This window comes from Centroberyx gerrardi, chromosome 20 (genome assembly GCF_048128805.1).
Source record: "Centroberyx gerrardi isolate f3 chromosome 20, fCenGer3.hap1.cur.20231027, whole genome shotgun sequence".
NCBI lineage: Eukaryota > Metazoa > Chordata > Actinopteri > Beryciformes > Berycidae > Centroberyx > Centroberyx gerrardi.
The window spans coordinates 6,581,644-6,603,358 of NC_136016.1; the positions used below are offsets into that span (position 1 = coordinate 6,581,644).

General features: G+C 43.5%; 1 protein-coding gene across 1 annotated transcript; it reads left to right on the forward strand.

Moving 5' to 3' along the window:
* Nucleotides 1–48: 48 nt before the first annotated feature.
* Nucleotides 49–20,668, forward strand: abca5 (ATP-binding cassette, sub-family A (ABC1), member 5). The gene is made up of 38 exons (XM_071907759.2): nucleotides 49–172; nucleotides 1,202–1,371; nucleotides 2,983–3,172; nucleotides 3,472–3,645; nucleotides 3,875–3,972; nucleotides 4,376–4,602; nucleotides 4,734–4,875; nucleotides 5,553–5,741; nucleotides 6,316–6,463; nucleotides 7,575–7,752; nucleotides 8,199–8,257; nucleotides 8,484–8,770; nucleotides 9,513–9,632; nucleotides 9,733–9,871; nucleotides 10,056–10,146; nucleotides 10,503–10,642; nucleotides 11,038–11,157; nucleotides 11,296–11,497; nucleotides 11,645–11,811; nucleotides 12,377–12,504; nucleotides 12,803–12,940; nucleotides 13,062–13,175; nucleotides 14,207–14,377; nucleotides 14,635–14,748; nucleotides 14,906–15,043; nucleotides 15,414–15,482; nucleotides 15,598–15,689; nucleotides 16,039–16,162; nucleotides 16,555–16,672; nucleotides 17,020–17,111; nucleotides 17,592–17,767; nucleotides 18,280–18,355; nucleotides 18,612–18,706; nucleotides 19,411–19,530; nucleotides 19,666–19,818; nucleotides 19,908–19,987; nucleotides 20,132–20,187; nucleotides 20,525–20,668. Exons 1-38 carry the CDS (start codon nucleotides 160–162, stop codon nucleotides 20,663–20,665), a joined length of 5,049 nt encoding a protein of 1,682 aa, XP_071763860.2. The 5' UTR covers nucleotides 49–159; the 3' UTR covers nucleotides 20,666–20,668.
* Nucleotides 20,669–21,715: the final 1,047 nt, after the last annotated feature.

The window sequence follows — 21,715 nt, forward strand, 5'->3', positions numbered from 1 at the left end:
GATTGGTCAGCGTCACATTTTCTGGGACCTGCGTTTGACAGGCGGAAGTAGCGACGAGAAAAATAAGGACCTCGGGTCTGGTTTACTGACACTAAATAACAGCTCAAAGCTGAAATGCAAGGCCGTTAAATCAGAAAAATCGCGGAAAGACATGCCTTAATGTATTTCATACGTGAGTATGTTAAATGTTTACTTCTCTTTCAAAGCGTATGTGAATTGTTGTAAGGATATCGGCTGTGTTGGCTCTAGCTTGCTAGCTTGTGTTGTTGCGTACAGTCAGTGTTGCCAAAGCGCCCTAGCTCACAAGAAGCCAGCGTCAAATTCCTGTCGGTCAACATTGACATACAGTTTCACGTTTCTAGCTACCGTATCTTCCTAATTCCCAGTGTGTGAAGGCGTCGAATGGCCACGCGCCTCGAATTAACACAATTAAATTGATAGCATACAGAAATGTTAGCCTTGCCAACACCGCACACATCAGGTTAGTTGGTTCGCTAACATTAGCTAGCGGCACTCGATATTCAGGATACATGTTGACTTGACAGGCTGATTTTGCTGGCGATACACCTTATTAAAAGCCACTGTGGTAGTGCAGTCGTCTCCTCAGATAACTTGCCTAGCTGCAGTAGGCACAGCATCAGTATGCTGCACTGAAACAGCTGATGGCACACTGGTAAGATGGGTAAAGCCATCTTAAAGTCAAGCTAACGTTACACTCAGTGATGTAGTGAACTGTACATCCACCTTATACCACGCTGACCCACCTTTTTATTTGTGGAATAGGCTTCATTCACCTTTTTAGGCTGACATTAATATTTATTAAGTAAATTCATAGTATACATCATAGTAAGTAGAATCCAGCTGGTGGAAGTTATGTAATGATAGGGTCTTTGTATGGAAAAAGAATAAATTAATGCTTTTATGAAAATGTAATGGATGTTTGGTTTTATTGGTGGTTTTATTGGTGGTTGTTCACCTGATGATGATCACTGACTGGAGTTCATAGTTTACCTACCTTTTGGTTTACCACTGCATCCCTGGTTACATTTCTGTGTAGGAAAAAAAATCTTATCTTATTTTCTTAAATTATGGCAGTGTGTTCATTATTTTATTAGGCATATCGTTGCAGCCACTTACATTGATATTTTGTAATGTCCAGGGAGGAAGTTGTTAATTTCTTTGGCATTTCTTTGACTTGCAGCTGAGCCCAACATTAGGGAGACGACTTCTCGTCCGTACGTCATTCAAATGAGGCATGCTGGAAGTATGCAGCCCTTATATAGAAGAGACGCTGGAGTCTGGCACCAAACAAGAAGTCTTCTCTACAAGAACCTACTCATCAAATGGAGGACCAAGCAACAGAGTCTGCAGGTGCTTGGTTTTCAGCAGATTGATTTGAATATATTTCTATGCAAGCTATTTCTACTGTGCTCAGACTTATCTAACCCAAGTCTACCATCCTGCTGTTGCATTTGTCAATTGCCCTCGTGGCCCACACCTTATCTTGCAACCAAGACAATAACCAGAATATCTAATGTAGTTTGAAATATGCAGCAGCAGGCCACATTGTACAAAGTAAGTGAAAATGAGCTAGGCAAAGTCTGGATTATGGCTTATGCAGCTGTAAAATTCACAGCTTAATGAAGGCAAAGTATTAATAATTTCTCTGAGAGCGCTGTCTCTGTGGTTATTCCAGGGATTCTGCTAAGTGAGCCTTTTAACTTTGTCATGTTATCACGACCATGTGACACGGGTCTGTGGACGTGTGGCCGCTGCAGTGGGGCAAAAAAACAAACAAACCAAATCGGAACCCTTTCTCCTCGGTAGAGCACGCCCCAACTTCTACACTTTTGATTTTGGAATTGAATAAATGATACCGCTTTCGCCTCTTCCCTCTCTCTCTTTTCCCCTTTTCGTCTTTGTAGGACCATGCATTTTTCATTTGGATTTAAGTTGCACTAATGCATTTTTAATGTGTCTCTCTGTTTCATCTTTTCTTCCTGGGGGTAGCATTTGGGGGCCTCCTGGAATTAAACTGCTGTTAACGAAGCGGCAGCGCAGAATAGCGAATAATAGCACTTGTTTTCCTACCTACCAGAGATTCCAACGTTTGTCATTGGCTGTCTTAGCCTGGCATAACCCTCTCAGAGGTTATTAAATAGAAATCATATTAATCGTGTTACGCAATGTTTTGTGGCTTGCGCAACTCGGAGCCTTGCTGGTTTGACAGTAAAGCAATTGATTTGTGTCAGAGGACAAACAAAGTGTTTACCAAATGAGTTTTTTGTTCTGTTGTGTACATGACTAATCCCTGGTGACCCAAATCTCTGGAGGCCTAGATCTTTGCTTTCTAGTGTTAGTCCCCTAGGACGATTTTTGTACACAGTGTGATTATACCTGATCCACTTTAGGCAGTGGAACTGAGTCAGCCACAAGCCCTGAAACATCTCTTGATCTATAGCCATTTGAAAGACGTGCTGGCTGTGAGTTCAGGTCTTGACGTGCCAGTGCCTCCCAATTTAGCGTTTCAATTTCCTCTGTGTCACTCAAGGTGAAGCTGTAGCATCATGTTTATAGAGAGGGAGAGCAGCTCTTGTCATTTGTCATGGGGCTGGATGGGGAGGTGGAGGTGGAGCCCTTGAACACAGGCAATATTAGAAGTTTGTTGGTGGGAAATAAAATGCAGGCACCATAGTTTGCAGCATATTCTCCTCTAATTCAGAGCACCTCAGCAGTGGTTCTTAAATAAACCCTGCTTCATTGGCTGCTTCCCAAGAGCCTATGCCAAAGCTCCGCCATGCACTTCACCTGAGTAGATTTAGTTTGTTTTAGTTACACTGTGATAAAAGATAGAAGACGTTTTTTTTGTGAAATATAACATTTCTAGCCTAGAATAGAACTTTTGAACACTAGAACACTATGGCAAACTTTGTCTCCTGTATCCTCATATGAGCTGTGTGTTGTGATTGTGTGTCTGTGCAGGAGTTGATCCTCCCTCTGCTTCTGCTGGGCCTCCTGATCCTCATCAGCACCCTGAACCCTCACGTTTATTACGGAGGCATCAGCACCATGGAGCTGGATCGCGACTACTACCACTTCCTCAAGGGCCTGGGCTACACACCCATCACCAACATCACCAACCACATTATGGAGGAGGTGGCCCAGGAGATGCGTGAGTACCCATGTCCAGAACCCACCAACGATTATCACTCTTAAGACACCCCTCTGTCATCCTTGACTAGCGTTGATCTGCAGCAGTTAGACTGGTGTTAAAGAGACGTAGCTGTCACTGCTCACTGTCTGACTCATGCCTATCAAATATAATCTGTACATACGTGTCAAAGGACAGAAAACCATTTGTTATTTACCTGCTTGCACAAAGGTTGGACTTTGTTGATGCTGCCGGAGGTGGAAATCAGAAGGTCAAGTGGCTGGTTTTTGCAGCTTTTATCCTCCTCCTTGTGTTTTCAGACATGCAGGATCGTCTGGAGATGTTTTCCAGCGAGGAGGACCTGGAGAACGCCAGTCTGTATGAGCCCTCAGGCTATGTTGGTGTGGTGTTCATGGACAGCTCTGCCACTTCCTACAGACTACGCTTCCCATACAACCAACTGCCCCTACCTAGCGATTACACAGAATCTATTGGTAAAAAGTGCCCCTTTATGTATTTATTTTATACTGTATATTTGTGGCTGATTCATGAATACTTATGAGATTAAATTGATACATTTTAGATGTCATGCACAGAGATTTACACAAATGTCAGCAAGATTATCACTTGAGTAATGAAGTTTAAAGTGTTTGTTATTTGTATCAGGCAGTGGGAAGTTGAACAGACTATATGGTTGTTGTCATTGTGGTTGTCCTCCCCCAGCCAACTGCTTTGCCAGCTCAGTGAACTGCAGAGCAGCCAATTACTGGTTTTCTGGCTTCATCCGCCTCCAGTCTCTTATCGATGCGGCCATCATCCAGGTGAGACGGGCCAAAGATCAGCAAAAGGCTCTCCAGGGGGAACCCACTCCATCCTACAGAGGGGTTGATGCACTAGGTCTATTGTCTATTGTTCAGGATCAGTTAGTTACACAAGAAGGAAAATGTGTATGATGTTGATTTAAATATAAACATTTTTCTACCAACAAAAGTATGGGAAATGAATTGGATAATTTCCAGGTCTTGAAAAGGTTGAGGAATTGCATGAAAGTATTGACCCAATATGCAGTGTTTTGAGATGTTATGGTCAGGGTGAAGTATGGAATTTTAAATGTGTATGAACTTTTTGAATTATCAAGGGCAAATTAAAGGAAGGACATAATTTGTTTAGCTTTGAGTAGGGTGTGATACCCGCAGCTTCAGCATATCCATCTCCTGTGCGCAGATGCAGACTAAGCGTTCGGTGTGGAGCGAGATGGACCCGAAGGTGGTGATGATGGGCCAGCCGGGCTCTGTGGAGGTGCAGAAGTTCCCTCACGCCCTCATTTCCATCTACCTGGTTCTCGCCTTCACGCCCTTCGTCACCTTCCTCATTGTCAACGTGGCGGCCGAGAAGGAGCACCGCCTCAAAGACACCATGAGCATGATGGGGCTGTACGACACCGCCTTCTGGTGAGGAAGAGAGATTCAGTCGCTGTAGTTTCAGACACTTGCTTGTGTTTTGTTTAAATGAAAAGAATATGTAAGAACCTGCTGTGTGTGTTTGTTTGTGTACACGCCTACATTGGTGTGTTCCACAACAGGTTGTCGTGGGGCCTCCTCTACGCTGCTCTGGTGACCACCATGTCCATCCTGATGTCCATCATTGCCACGTACACTGCCCTCTTCCCCAACAGTGACTTTTTTGTCGTCTTCTTCCTCATCTTCCTCTATGGAATCTCCTCTGTGAGTAGATCCATGATGGATTGAAAGTAATCCTCTATTGACATTTTTCATTTTCACAATTTTCATTCTAAGAGAAGGCATAGCCAGCGAGCAGGGTTCAGATTCATTTTGCACAGAAATTAAGAATTTTAAGATCCAGGTGACTTGGGAATGCATGAGTTTTCTGGTAATCACCATGCAAACAACAGCAAATATTAGCCGTCACAAACATTAAATGACTAGTCATAGGACAACATGGGAATTCGGTCATCATGGAAGACGATTTTTCCGAACATCCGTACAATATATTAATATGACTTTCTCCTTGCTTTTACCCTAGCCTCAGGCTATAGGGTCAAATGAAAAAAAAATGCAATATATCCTTTAATAACGTCCCCAAGCCAGTAAGCCTTAAACCTAGTAGAGGGCATGGTGCAACTTTCTCACCAAGAGGCTCTAACTGCAGCATTATCCACAGTTTGACATGTCATAGTTCTTGTAATCCAACAGCATGCATGGCAGGGATTAGACCTCAGATTGGCTTCCTAATTTCAGTTCCCCCCGGGAGGTTAATCTCTAAGCCTCTCTGTGCCGCAGGCCGCTCGGGGCTGACTGTCACTTACTGACAGGTCATAGGAAACCTGACTCTTTCCCGTCCTCCTTTCACCTCTCTTCCCCTTCCATCTCTCCTTCCACAGATCTTCTTCTCCTTCATGCTGACTCCGTTGTTCAAGAAGCCTAAGTTTGCCAGCACGGTGGGCTCCATGCTGACGGTGGTGTTTGGCTGCCTGTCGCTGTTCACTGTGCTGATGAAGGACTTCCCACAGCCGCTGGTCTGGCTGCTCTGCCTGCTCTCCCCCAGCGCCTTCTCCATCGGCATCGCACAGGTAACACACGTGCAATGAAATACCTAATAGGTAATACTAAAGTTATTACTGTTGTTCCACTACACTGGCTACACAGTGGTCCGTATCACACCCCCACCCTGCTCACGATTGTATTTTTTTTCGCTTTCGTAACCTTTGTTTTGTCTATTGTTTTGATTGAGAAGCACTTTGTAAAGTTTGTGCTACACAAATAAACTTATTAAAGTATTAAATACTAGACTATGTAACAAAATATATTGATAAGATTTGGTTATGTTGTTCATGTTGCTTCTATTTGTTGTTAAAAATATTCTCACCCACTGATTATACACTTTTCAGTACTTGACCCATCATATTTGATATGATAAATGGCTTTGAGGCAACAACTTACTGACTTTGACCCTCACTGCTTGTGACTGTGTTATAGTCCTATTCCTATTTATTTCTCCATGAATAAATATTAGCTTATAAGTGACTTAGTTTACCTTATGCATGTGCCTTCAGCTCTCCGGCTGTGGTCTTTCTGACTGTGTGTGTGTGTGTGTGTGTGTGTGTGTGTGTGTGTGTGTGTGTGTGTGTGTGTGTGGGTTATTAGGTGGTTTACCTTGAGGCCCAGGGAGACGGCGCTGTGTTTTCCACCCTGGCCAATGGCCCTCATCCTCTCTATGTCCCTCTGCTCATGCTGGTTTTGGACTGTATCCTTTACTTGCTGCTGGCCGTCTACCTGGACCAGGTCCTGCCAGGTAAGTGCAAACACACACACACACACACACACTCATGAAATAAATAAATAGGTCACTGTCTCGATTAAAAATAAGCAATGTGCTGATTGGTCAAGTGATGTTTGTCTTTGCAACGAGATCCATGTTGCTCACTGTGCTACATTACAATGATAATGTAGGACCAAAGGAAAATGGCATCGCTAAACTCGATCATCGTAAAATCAACATATTTATGGACGCACTCGCACACCTTGCAGTATTATATAGTATAAAATAATAGGAAATAAACAGTACGGTTGGGATTTGCTTAATGTGAAGTATGTATACATATATAATGAGCTCAATCCATTTAATCCTTGTTAGAAAGCTATATGCACGCGCTCGTCTCTCTCCTCTGCTCTCCTCTCCTCTTACTTCCCGGCTTGATTTCTCTGAAGTGCTTGGCATGGTTTGTCTGAAAAAAGGCTGTTCAAACTTTAATGACCAGTAGCTGTCGATATCCATGTTTTTACCGCATATATTGCACGGAAATACAGATACATCGCACTGAATGAGTGAATCGCATTGTTCTGAAGTGGGCGACAGGATATAAATGTTGGCCAATTTGCAAACATATTTGCTTTTTTTTTTTTTTTTTAAGTTAATATGGAAGAGGTAAAACAACAAAACAGTGATCATGGTTATACAAAATAATTGTGGTTGCCTCTCATTTTTTCAATTATCGCAGCAGCACATTTTTTTTCTTCATATTCACATATTTTAGTTAATTATAGTTTACATTTTTCATTCTGCATATTTAATATTTGTTCATATCATATTTTTCATTCAGTTTTTTTGTCTCAGTATGTTCTACTACTTTTATTCTGCACATGCTGTAATGTATATATTGTCATACTTTTCATTTGTTTATTTCTACTTAATTCATTCTAGTGTTTATAATTGTCAGTTGCATTCCATTTAATTCCACCCTTTGCTCAATTCTTATTTATATTCTTTGCCGCATCGTATTGTTTTCTGTCGCAAAAACCCAATTTTTCCGCAGGGATCATTAAAGTTTCATCTAATCTTATTTTACTTGAATATATTCTAATACAGTGTTCTTTATCCCTTATTTGTTTTGTCCCATATTCAGGTGAGTTTGGTATGAGGCGCTCCCTGTTGTACTTCCTGAAGCCATCTTACTGGTCCAAACGCAGGAAGCGCTACGTGGAGGTGAGCTCGGTGTACGAGACAGAGGTGAAGGGCACTCCTGGAGGGGACGAGTCTGTCGAGCCCGTCTCGCCCGAGTTCAGAGGGAAAGAGGCCATCCGGTAAAAGTCCAAACTCGCATACAAATCTATTAGTCTGATTAAAATCTTTATTATGCATTGAGTAATCGTAATCAACGGTATTAAGTGCTTCTTGGAAGTGCAGCTTGTTGCAGTGCTGGGTAGATTACTGGACAGTTTAACCACACATTTAGAGACTGAACCCTCTGATACTGATGCATGAAGAGAGAAATGCAGGCTTTTAGAGTTTCCAGAGGAAATCAATGTCTAGCTCATCTAGAAGGGCAGCTTGTTCCTGCTCCTGGTCCAGTGCCAGCGCCCCACCGCTCCATTAGCTCTGGCCCAGGAAGGCCTGTGGGGCCGGCCTGTAACCAGAGAGCCGCTGTTCACACTGACCCTGCCGGTGTGTTTACACTTCTCTCCTTTCTTTTTTTTTTTCTTTTTTCTTTTTTTTCTGTTTCTTTGCCCCCTCGCTCCACCTCCGGCAGCATCAATAACATCCGTAAGGTGTACAAAGAGAAGGACAACGTGGTGGAGGCTCTGAGAGGTGAGGCTGAGCACTTTCACTTGACTGCTTTACTTCAGGTCAAGTGTTTCTCAAATAGCGGATGATGTGATATGACAACAAATCAATGAGTTCTCGCAGTATAAATCAATGGGTCTCAAGTTATTCAGTGTTCATTCTGTTTATGTGCAGTTCCTGATTGTTCCCAGTGCTTCCCATTCTTTATGACGCCATCCCTCTGCTTCTCCTTTACCTCCCGCTCCCCCAGGCTTGACCTTTGACATCTATGAGGGCCAGATCACAGCTCTGCTGGGCCACAGCGGGGCCGGCAAGTCCACCCTCATGAACATCCTGTGTGGCATCTGCCCGCCCACCGACGGCTCAGCCACCATCTACGGATCCCCCGTGGCAGAGATCGCCGATGGGGCGGAGATGAAGCAGCTGGTGGGCATTTGCCCCCAGTTCAACATCATCTTTGATGTGCTCACCGTGGAGGAGCACCTGAGGATATTTGCCGCCATCAAAGGGATACTGCCGGCGGACATCGATGCCGAGGCAAGTATTAGTAAATGAGAGCGCTCGTCTAATCACTGATTGAACAGTCTGTATGCTATTAGTAAATGCTGTGATCTCTGTTTGAAGTCCACTTGGTAAGATTAGTCAGGGAGTTTTGGGCTAATGTGTCTTGTGTGATAAATTGAGTATTGCTGCCTTCAACTGATGTTAGAAATATGGTAATTACAAGTTGATTGCACATGAACATCCCAACAAAGCGCTAAATACACCTGGGAAAGTGGGGATTTTCTATAATACCCAAGTTGCCAGGATGTGACAGGGAAAATGTTAGAGATCATGGAAGCTTGATCAGCAATTGATGGTAAAAGTGATGTGTATATAACAACATTTGGGTAATAAATAACAAATACATGCCTGATGCACATTTTCTCCTCTTCATTCTGCCGCTACAGCACAACCCAGCTCTGTGCTGCTTGATTTCTAAAATACAATGGACACCAAATGTTTCAGGGCCCATTTTGTTATTATTTCTGACCAAAAATGTTTGAAATTCTTAAACTATTTGTTGTGCTTTCAATCTCTTAAGTAGGAGTGTCTGAGAAGCACTTCAAGGCAGCTTCTCAGACCTCAGTGGACTCATAAGCATAACTCCTCCTGAATCACCAATCTGGCTTTTTCTTATCTTAGATGGCTACCCAGAAAAGCAGTGTGAGATGGGCTAGAAGGACTGTGTGACAAATGTTATGCCGATGGTCCATGGTGTGTTTTTTCTGCCTGATAGGTTTCCAAAGTGCTGAAGGATCTGGACTTAGAGAAGATCATGACCGCTCAGGCCAAGAATTTGAGTGGAGGCCAGAAGAGGAAGCTTTCTGTGGGCATCGCCATTTTAGGAGATCCCAAGGTATCTGGAGCTTCCCTTGAGACAGCTGTGCTAACAGTACTACCAGGCTAACTATTGATCGATGCCTCGCTGACCAGTTTGTGTTGTGTGTTTGTGTCAGATCCTCCTCCTGGACGAGCCCACAGCAGGGATGGACCCTTGCTCCAGACACCAGGTCTGGTCGCTGCTGAAGAACCGCAGAGCCGGCAGAGTCACCGTCCTCAGCACGCACTACATGGATGAAGCTGACATACTGGCCGGTATGCACTTTTCTTGTTTTACACACACACACACACACACACACACACAAATGGCATTCATTTTTGTCCTGGGGCGATGGCTGTGGACATCAAGAGATAAATACTGTTGCAGTAATTGTAGGTTGCTCTGGATAAGAGAGTCTGCTAAATGGCTAAATTGTGATTGTTACATTTTTGTCTCCAGATCGCAAAGCTGTGATCTCTCAAGGCCAGCTGAAGTGTGTCGGCTCTTCCCTGTATCTCAAGATCAAGTGTGGTGTGGGATATCATCTCAGGCAAGTAGCCGATACCTCAGAACACATCTGGAAATCAAATGTGTTGCAATACCTATATAATGAGTACAAAAAAAAAACACGTAGTTTGTTATTACAAATTTCAAGAATGGAAGATTGCTAAATGGTTATAAGTTTCAGTGCCCCGACCAGTCTTTGGATATTTTAAACTTAATTAACTTGTTGCTGAACCTTTTTACAGATACAGATCTATTCTGTGTTTTCTCATGTCGTTATGTCAATTGCGATCTATTGTGGATGCATGATTTTTTGTAATGCCGTGAAGTTGTACCCCAACCGCATCAATATACCTTTTTAGATAACTTATTTTACATCAATGTATTATTTCTCCCTCACAGAATGTCTGTTGGTGAGGGATGCGAAGCAGAAAAGATCACAACATTGGTCAAGCAGCATGTTCCCAAGGCAAAGTTGTCAAGGCAACAAGAGGCGGAGCTGACATTCACTCTGCCTTTTGAAAGCATGGACACCTTTCCAGGTCAGATCACACTATCTAGATCAGCAATATAAATAATAGTTCCCTGTCTTTATTAGCTATATTGATATACACTGAAACCAGACCTGGGCCAAATGCTTTATTTAGTTGGTTTTAGCCTAGTTGGGTGCCAGTTGGTGAGATTCCCCATACAGGACAATACATTGAATGACAGCTAGTTTAGAGAAAGTCCATTTTGCATACTTTTCTCTTACTGACACCCTTCTTGACATTATTTGAATTGTCCTGATGCGGCTAACCCAACCCCTCTGGTACTCATAGCAGGTTAAGACATGCTAACAAATATTTGCAACAACTTTTTGACCTTTGAGCTCTGACTGTAACTCCAGTGGACCAGCACCACCTCAGGCATGTAGTTGATATTTTGTCTTTTGCAGGGTTGTTCTCGGAGCTCGACTGTCGACCCGATCTGGGAATTGTCAACTACGGGGTCTCCATGACAACGTTGGAGGATGTTTTCCTCCGTTTGGAGGCGGAGGCTGAAGTGGACCAAGCTGGTGAGTATGCAGGGATCTGGCGAGAATTGCCACAGACGCAGATTTTATTCTCCAAAACGATCCATTTGAGTAAAAGGGCTACCTATGTGCACATCAGTATCTCTCTATGATGGTTTGTTTGTCTGTGTGTGTCCCCAGACTATAGTGTGTTTAGCCAGGAGCAGGCGGAGGATGAATGTGACAACTCCTCTCTGGATGATACAGACCAGCGGCTGCTGACTTTCTCGGACAGCAAGCCGGACGCCGTGACGGGCCACGCTCTGTGGAGGCAGCAGTTCAGCACCGTGGCCTGGCTCCACATGCTCAACATGCGCAGAGAGAGGAAGGCCTTTGTCTACACGTGAGAACACTGGAAAACTTCAATTAATTGATTTGAATAACGTTGTAAAAGTTGTATTACTGTGAAATTCACTTCAACGCAAATACACTTTGATGACATCACATGACGGGAAAACACACTTCTGGGTTCGTCTCTCTTCTCTCCCAGTCTGGCCTTGTTCCTGGTGTTTGTGGCTGCTGTGCTGGTCCTGTCCCTGGCTACAGGAAACATCCAGATCCACTCTCCAGACAGACAGTTCCTGCCCATCTACCTCCTGGGAAAGAACCAGACACCCAGGAAGTACGCCACCAGCCTCCTGGTTCAGAACTCCTCGGGTCAGTCCAGTAGAGGTTTTCTAAATGAAAAGAATTTGTTTTGTGAATGGATCTGTCTTTTTTTATTGGATAATAAGACACTGCCATGGGGCAAACTCTGATAGCTGATACTTTGCGTCCGGATAATAGCTGCACATAAAATCCCTCAGACTGAAAATATGAAACCTAGACCTTGTATTAAATGATAGGTTCATAGCAAGTCCACATTTTGTACTTCTGTTTGAAGGTTCTGTTATAATACACCCTCTTGATGAGACTTCAGATCTCTGTTGGGTCAGCACTAAATTAGCATCATTTATGAACTACTAATAAAAGCACGCATACACACAGGCACACACACTACGGCTGCTCTTATCTTGATTGCCTTGATTTTTTTATAAAGTTTGTTTTTAGAAAAGTGCTACACACATGTTGATGATTATTGTGACAATTGTCCTATGGGTGCAATTCCTACTGACCTCCTCGATTGTGGTCCTCTTTGAATATTCAATCATCTCTACCCAAACTCCAGTCTTAAGTTTGAATTCATTACAGTTTATCAGTCTGTTTTTCCTTTTCTCAACAGGCTCTGACATCTCTGACTTTATTCACAACCTGGAGTCTCAGGACATCAAAGTGGAGATGATGAAGCAGACCGACTACATGGCGGCAGCGCCCCACAGTGCCGCCATCAACGTAACAGGATCCAGCAAGGTCACTTTCCCATTGCACAGATTGAATTCATTTGGTCATACCAGATATTTGATGAGACCGGACACAAAGCGTCAGTCGTGGGCTCACATTCCCTCCACCGCCTCCAGCCTATGATTAACACTGTGGTAATGTTCCAGATGGAGGGCTCTTGCTGTGAGGGCCGCTCTGCTGCTAAGTGCTCTAATGGAGAGCTTTCTGTTAAAGTGGAGTGGCACTTGCCGCGGGGGTCGTTCACCTGCCAACATGTAGAACAGGCACCGACTCCGCTCTCAATGCTTTCTCTGCTGTCTGTTTACAGGGTTTCAGGTATAGCGTCGCGTTCAACAGCACCACAGTCCACTCCTTACCCATGGCCATCAACATACTTAGCAACGCTCTTCTAAGAGGCCTGAACGGCACCGGACACATCAGAACCTGGACCAAACCTTTTGACTATGTGAGCATGCAAGAACAAAGTTATAAGCCAGATGTAATTCATGTGTTATTAAAGGAACTTGTTGTTTTCCAGTATTTTTTAAATATATTGATCTAATGCTTCTATTGTGACGATCCCTCAGCAAATCCCAGACGCTACGTCCTATGCCCTGGTCTACATAGAGGCCATTATACTTGGCATGCTGGCAGCTGGAATGCCTGCCTACTTTGCAATGGACCACACCCGAGATAGAGAGGTAACCACTCATTCCCAGTGATTATGATTTTGATGATCATTTTATTTGTCCAGCTAAGAATATGTAGCACTTCGCAGTACCTACACATGTTAGATGTTTAGGCGCCATACAGGATTTTTTACCTAGACTTATCCTCTCCAAGTGTGTTTTATATTGACAGGGACAATGAGGATGGTAATGAATAGGAGAATGATTCACATTCAGTTATTAAAATTCACACGTTTTCTTCATATTCTCATATTTTTCTCATTTGTTATATTGCATGTATCATGTGTTTGTATCATTTAATTTATTTTCATAGTACATGTATTTATATTTTCGTATCAGAAATTTGTCATTTATGTATTCGGTCTAGATATGCTCTGCTGTTATTTTGCACCCCCTCATACATGCTGTAATTGCCTCCACCAAGAAAGTTATGTTTTCACCCCTATTGGTTAGTTTATTTGTCTGTAAGCTGGATATCTCCAAATGTGGTGGACAGATAGGCCTTGGGCCAAGGAACAATTGATTTTGGTGGTGTTCCGGATCTGGGATTTCTGCCATTAGACAATTATCGTTTTTTAGCCATAACTAGAAACAGAGTGACTTGATTCAAAATCCTGAGGGGATGTTTGCAGAGTCAAGAAATCAATCGAATTTAAAGTGTATGTGTTAGGAATGATTTTGGTGTAACAGCAAGTTGGAGAATTTTGGCAGAGGTTTGCAGTCTCTGAGTGCCTTCATATATTTTCAAAGTTTTGATCCATATTTGTATTTAATACATTCTAGAGTTTAATTATCAACTGTGTTATATTTAAATACCCCCATCTGCTCTTAGATGCTTGATAAGTCAGGATAGTTTCACTCACTCCAGTCATGCGTACTGCTAGCACACTAGCCTATTACTATTTGCTGCTACAATGACCTAGTTTCCCCATGGGGATCATCTTATCAAAGATTCATCTTATCTATCAGGTCTCAGATTTATTAGCCTGTTAAATATGTTGGTCTGCGATGACTCATGTATTTGCCTGTGTTCTCCCCTGCAGATCAAGTGTCGCTCTACACTACGTATCTCAGGCATGGTACCATCGGCCTACTGGTGCGGCCAGGCGGCGGTGGACATCCCCTTCTACTACCTCATCCTCTCCTGCATGACCACCATCCTCTTCTCCTTCCACACCGGCAACCTGCTCACCTCCAGCAACCTCACCGCTGTGGTCCGTACTGCTGTATTTTATCCAGTGCTTTGACACACACGCAACACAAACACAGACTCACTCTTAAAGCTATATAAAGACTGTGAGGCAGTAGAGATGGGACAAAATCCTTAACTGTGCTCTAAGGAACATCATAAAAAGAATCAAAATATAATGCATAAAATAATGAAAAATCTTGCTTAACCGTCACCATTGGCTCACATTTCATGACTTTTACATTGACACTCCTCCATCTCCCTCCATCTGCCCTCTCCTAGGTCCTGTGTACCGTTGGCTTCGGCCCCGCCATGATCCTCTTCACCTATGTAGTCTCCTTTGGCTTTGCCCGCGTCCAGAGCAACAGGGATTTCTTCTCTGTCGTCTCCATGATGGTGAGATAGGATGTCTTGTGTATAGCAAAAGTGGTAATTAGTATAATATAATAGTTTCTCTGTGTTCCTCTACTTTTAGATTTCAGTCATTATTTGAGCTTAATACCAGCTTCACATGACAGTGTTTTACTCCATGCATGTGTGCCTTGTGCATCAGGTGTGTGTGGTGTCAGCCTCCCTGGTTCAGCTGTCATTTGTGAATGACAACCCTGGCCTGACCAGAAACCTGCACAATGCCTTGTGTTTCTTCAACCCACTCTACCCTCTCATGGGCTGCCTCAACTGCATCACTAAGGTACAAAAAGGGGCAAGCAAGCAATATATCAGTCCCTTACTTATTTATTGCAAACTAAAATGCTTGATCTTCTGTGTTGTTTTTTTTTTTATTTAAAAATTAAAGGAAAAGAAATCATGGAAAATCATGGAAACTCGCCAGTTGCTTTGCTACATTTTCCCTTAATTTATGGTAGAAGTACAAATTATATTGTAAATAGAATGAATTATTTTATATCTGCTGGTTAAGGAGTGCTTTAATTGGTCTCATGAGGATATGTGGAAATTTCAGTCCTTGTCATTTTTTTAGACCAGTGCTGCAGTTAAGAGAAGGAGATGGAAATGGAGATTCAGACCAGCGTTAACTCACTGATGCTTTTTTCCATCTGCAGGCTACCTTCCTCCCTTCCCTCTATGAGGAGAACTTCTTGTGGAAGAACCTGCTCATTGCTGTCGTAGCTGTATGTATTTCATTTCAAATAAGTTTGCCAAAAACAGACACAGTCTAAAGACACAGAAAATGGTGATTGTACAAGGATATGTTCAGCCATAACGTGCATCTGTTGTTGTGCTCAGCCATATCTCCAGTGCATCCTGCTGCTTTTCCTGCTTCGCTGGCTAGAGATCCGCTACGGAGGGAGGACCATGAAGAACGACCAGTTCTGCAGGTGAAGACTCAGATTACAGGGCGAAACCTCAGTGCATTTATTTCTTTATCTTTGAGGTGTGGCCTATTGCCTACATTCCACATAAACACACAAATTGCAAATGTTTCAAAATGTAAATTTAGTTTATGTGAATTTTAAACTAAACAGAGGATTCCATCCGATTCCCAGTCATTACAGATCTGGACAAAAATACTGATTTGTTACAAAAAAGCCTTAGCTTAGAAGAACATAATTGGAAACTGACTAAACTTTTTTTTTTTTTTAATTTTGAGGAACATCCTCTTTATGAATTGATTGAGCGACAGCAAATTGACCCAAACCTTGATGTTTACCTTTGTAATCTTCAAAGGATCTCATCCAAGGCCAAGCCCAAAGTGGAGAGGAACCCAGAGGAAGGGCTGAACGAGGATGAGGATGTACAGATGGAGAAGGCCAGAGTGAAGGAGGCCCTCACCTGCCAATGCTGTGAGGAGGTAGGTGCTGGTTGGCTTGCTCTGTGGAAGTGAATTTCTCATGTTTCAACTGAGTCTGTCGGTTACTGTCAGAAAAAAATAATTATCTAATTTTGTCTCAGTGGAATTAACCAATTTATATGGCAGTTGTCTGATTTCTCTACGGCCATTATATTATGCTTTCAAATTTAATTTGGGATTTATATATTGAGGTAAATATTCTACACTTTAGTTACAATCTTTAATTAAGAGCCTTTGACTCAAAGCACTGTCTTAAGTAAAGGTGCACTGGAGCAGTTGAGTGTGCAGGGTCTACTTTTATCCATTGTACATTTTTAGTCTCGCAGCCATCATAAAGTATTGACTGCACACAAGCTAATTTTGTCCCTCTTCACTGTGTCCTGTCCATTTAGAAACCAGTGGTGGTGGTGAATAACCTGAGGAAGCAGTACAAGGGCAGGAGAGAAGGTTTTTCTCTCAACAAGAGGAGGAAGGTGGCCACTAAGAACATCTCTTTCTGCGTTCGCAAAGGTATGCTCACTCTGTTTGTCAAATTGACTAACGCTGATCAGATGGCACGGTTACAATACTGTGGCTGGACTTATGGAGAAATTCATAAGGAAACCTGTGACACAAAGGCAATGTTTTCACTGTGGTGATTTTTGAGATCTGATTTATTTTATGAGATCACGTTGTTATATGCCCACAGTTGGCCTGAAATGGCTGTTCTGCATTTCCTGCGGCTGTATTTCTTTTTCTGATCACAATACAAACCTGATCAGTTCTGTATCTGTTTCTGCATCCAACTTTAGCCACGGTCTGCATTTAGAGGAAAAACATGACAGAATTCATAAATCTCAACTCTGGTGTTTCTCCAGGTGAGGTTCTTGGACTGTTGGGCCCCAATGGAGCAGGGAAGAGCACCATCATGCATATGTTGTCTGGTGACACAGACCCCACCGCTGGCCAGGTACAGACACTGTCTAACCCACCTTCCATCTCTATAATAGAGTAGAGATATTCTCTCTTACCTTCAAACATCAAACGTAATTGCCTTGTCTGCTTTTCAGTTTGAATGATGTGGGTAACCATAGTGTTAATGTTCAGTGTGTTTGTCACCTGTTGGCTTGATAAAATCCAAGTAGTGGAAATATCAACTTAAAGACTTGGTCAAGGATGACAAAAGTGAATCAGGGGATGGGGATAATCATACTTTTTTAGATGATTCTACTTCAAATCTGATATTTAGTGGGGGTTAGTCACAAAAGTAGCTATGTAAGTAACCATAGTCATGCTACATTTAAACATGTAGTCTGTGAATTGTGATCATGCTCATGATCAAAAAGAATACATTTTTCTCTTAACCCACCTCGGGAAAATAGCGTTGAAATGGCATAAGTAATATCGGTATCAATGCAATGTGATGCGATGAATTATGTGTGTCTGTCAGGTTCTAATGGGGGACTACAGTACAGAGTTTCGTCCAGTGGACAACCCTCTGGAGCACGTGGGCTACTGTCCGCAGGTCAACCCGCTGTGGCCCAGGATCACTCTTCAGGAGCACCTAGAGATCTACGCTGCCATTAAGGGCCTACGAGGGCAGGATGTACCAGGCATCATCAAGCGGTAAGCTCTCAGCCTCAATGTTGCCATCAGGACTGATTTTTCACCATCAAACCAAATCGGCGCTAGTATGAGGCGGTCGGAATGGATGGTCAGCACAGATGATCATGTAGTGTGTTAGGGTGAGGGACTTTAATCTCTTGCCTCCCTATTCTGCCATCACAAAATATTTGTGTGTTTGTTTTTTAAGACGCAAAAAGGAAAAAAATACAGAATATAGGATGTGGAAAGGAAAATGCTCCACCTCCATGTATGACGCAAGATGAAAATCTATGAATGGCAGTTGTTAAGCGTGTGATGTCCAATCTGTGTGTTCAAGCGTCCCCAGCCTTGTCACCACTCAAGGGGCAGCTTTAACTCGGAGCATTAAATGTGTTTGTAGGTTGGTATTTGAACCTCTGAAAAGCTATAGTCAACTGAGGTCATTTTTTGCTATGATGCAGCCATAGTCAAACTCGTCACTTGTCTGTCTTTGTGATTTGTCACTCAATGACAGCCTTTGTTTTTCTCCTCAGTGTGGTGAATGCTCTGGAGCTGAAGGACCATCTGAACAAGCAAGCAAAGACCTTGTCAGCAGGAATCAAGAGGAAAGTAAGAAGAACATATCCTCCATTTTAACTCTATTCCCTGTCTTGGCCTTTTGGAATAAGACTTAATTATGTCTCACTGGAGTTGAGATAATTCAATGAGCTATTATGAATAAAAGATAGATTAAGTTTGTTTTATCTCAGCTAGTTTGCCTAGCACAAACACACATTCAACTCCTCTCTTCCTTGGATTAATACTTCTCTCTTGTTAAGATTTCTGCACACAGCCTTGACTAGCCTGTTGTCTCTTTTGTTTACAGTTGTGCTTTGCCCTGAGTATGCTTGGGAATCCTCAGATCGTCTTATTGGATGAGCCCTCAACAGGGATGGATCCCAAGTCTAAACAGCGCATGTGGTGAGACACTCTTTGAGTATATTCGTATATAACAATAACATTCCTCAAGTGTAGTTGACATTTCCGGATCTTTTTAATGTCCTTTAACCCTTTTTGATAATGCAGAAATTGTGTTTTTTGCTTGCCCCGGCCCTCAATTTCATTTTTGTTTTAGTCCTTTCATCAAGGGGAAAGTTGGCAGTCTGTCTGGAATTACTTCATGTTTAGGAATGTACATTGAATGTTTTTTACATGGCTTTAAGGTAATTCACTTAAGTAGGGAAGTTCAGCATAGTTCAGTATATAGGTCAGAGATAATGAAATACTTGATATAGTGAGCACTTTTAATAACCGATACAAATAAAATAATGAAGTTCAGTATAAAAGTCAAATTATGAAAAGGCCTTAGTACAAACATACCTTGGGGAATAGGGACGGGTCTTGACGGAAGCAACACCTTCAGTTTGCCTTCATGACAGAAATGAATGCTCACTCCACACTCTGTATTACCCTTGGGTTTTTGTTTTAGTTTCAGTTCATGATAATAACCTGGGTCAGAGTGCAGGTTCAGCACCCATGCAGCTGGAAGGGATTCAGTGTCTTGCTCAACAGGGAGGATTCTTGCTTTCACAGGGACTTTAACTCTGACCTTCTGGTTGCAGAACGGTCTTCCCACTCGCTTATATTTAAGCAGCTCTTGACCTCGGTATCTTTTCTGTGTGTAGGAGGGCCATCCGTGCTGCTTTCAAGAATCGTCAGCGAGGCGCCATCCTGACCACACACTACATGGAGGAGGCTGAGGCCGTCTGTGACCGTGTGGCTATAATGGTTTCTGGCCAGCTGAGGTTTGTGCTTGCAATGGGACACAGCTGTGCGGTGTGCTTTAATCGGGGCACACGGCATTGCGTTACTGTGTAACTAGAGATTTCTGAAGCAGTGGACACTCTTTAGTTAGTGCTCTCTCTATCTCTCCCCGTCAGATGTATCGGTTCCATCCAGCATCTAAAAGGGAAGTACGGGCGAGGCTACAGCCTGGAGGTGAAGCTCAGAGAGGAGCTGACTGGGCTCCAGCAGGTGGCGCTGCTGCACAAGGAGATCCTCCGGATCTTCCCTCATGCTGCCCGGCAGGAGAGGTGAGGCCCCGCCCAACTGTCTCTGTGTGTGTGTGTGTGTTTGTTTGTACGTGTCTAAAGAGATGCTGTTTGCTGATGCTGTCTTGCAGCTTTGCCACTTTGATGGTTTACAAGATTCCCATGGAGGATGTCAAATCACTGGCCAAGTCGTTCGCTCAGTTAGAGAGTGGTGAGTCACTGCTGATCTCATACACACACACACACACACACACACACACACTCTAGCCATCTGCTTCACTTTTACTGACGCATTCAATGAATTCTGAATGGATTCTTGCTCTAATATGTCTTCTTTGTCTCCCTTTACCTTCAGCTAAGCAAACCTTCAACTTTGAAGAGTACAACTTCTCCCAGTCTACCTTAGAGCAGGTACATGGTTGATTGTCTGAGCAGAGTGAAAACACACACATCACAATTTAAATGGGCACTGGACAGAATACAAAACATGGAACTAAACTAGAGTCGGCGCACTGAAAGTTACTTCCAAGGTGTATAAAGGTGGTGTTAGTACATTTGTACACCTTAGGAGCAGCTTTCAGTGTGCAGACTCTACTTTTGTTCCAAGTGGTCATCGTCTACCTTATGCTTTCCATAAGGCAGATATGCTCTTACTACAGCATCAACATTTGTTAATTCTTACACTCTCTGAATTCCCTCATCTTCCTGTCCTTTCTCCTCCTCTCCCTCCCGTTCCCGCGTCCTCCAGGTGTTCATGGAGTTCGCCAAGGAGCAGGAGAACGAGGAGGAGGAGGTGGGCTCCCTCAGCACGACCTTCCAGTGGCAGCGGTTGCGCCAGGACGGCTCCGTTTCAGTCAACCACACGGACAGCATAGTGCACCAGCTTTGAACTCCACCCGAGAGCGGTGGAGAGGTGGGGGGGTGGGGGGGCTGATCGGTGCCGACCCGCCGGGCTCTCGGCTGCCTGCGGGCGCGCGCCAGCACTCGCCCCGCTCCACACACCGGCCCACCATCCCCAAACGAATGGGACAGACCTCTGCTGTGGGGGAGGATGGGGAGCTAGCATACACTGGGACTGACTGCGTGTGTGTCGGGGCTGGGGGTGTTAAGGCCCCCTTTTCTGGCGGGGCGGAGGTGTGCATGTCCGTAACCCTCGTCCACTGGTGCTCTGTGTTTTCTGACTCGCACTGACCGAGGGGGGCCTGCGGTCTTCCTCGAAGACGCACTGACGCGGCACCTACTCCTCCTTTCTACTAGTTTTTTTTTTTAAATCTTCACAGGGAGTCGGTAAATGGAAAATATATATAAATGATATATATAATATTTATGCTTTCTAATCCTTTCCATCCATTCTCCTCCGTGGGAGGCATTACAGTAAGCGTGTTTGCTCGTCTCTTCAACTCTTTGTCCATCGTGTTTGTGAAACTACAATGTGTTTTTTCTGCACTAGCAGTACTGGGATCCATCCACGATAGTACCAAAGCAGCACATCTCTGAACCACACACTCGCACACCTCCTGACACATTGACACTGAGAGGTACTTTTTTTTTATTTTAGTGTCGGTAGCATGTGGATAAATAGTTTGCATAATAGTTCTATTATTGATGGGCAATGTGTGTGTTGCCTGTTTGCTGCACAGACGAACCAACATACAGTGGGAGAGAGATGCCTTTTTATTTTGTGTAACAGCACTCCCTCTTGCAGTGCCCTCTAGAGGGCTCCTACACTCATTACAGGTGAAAGTTTCACACGCTCAACAGAGGGATTGCTACTGTTTGTTTTCACTGAGGTTGAAGGACGGAGTTCCCTCTCCTCTTTTACACCAGCATGCACATCTCAATGTCCAGACCCACATATAAACACATCTCTCTACCATTTTCAGGACTCTGAAAAAGAGGCCTGCTTTTTGTTTTTTTGAGTGACTTAGCATGCATGCTC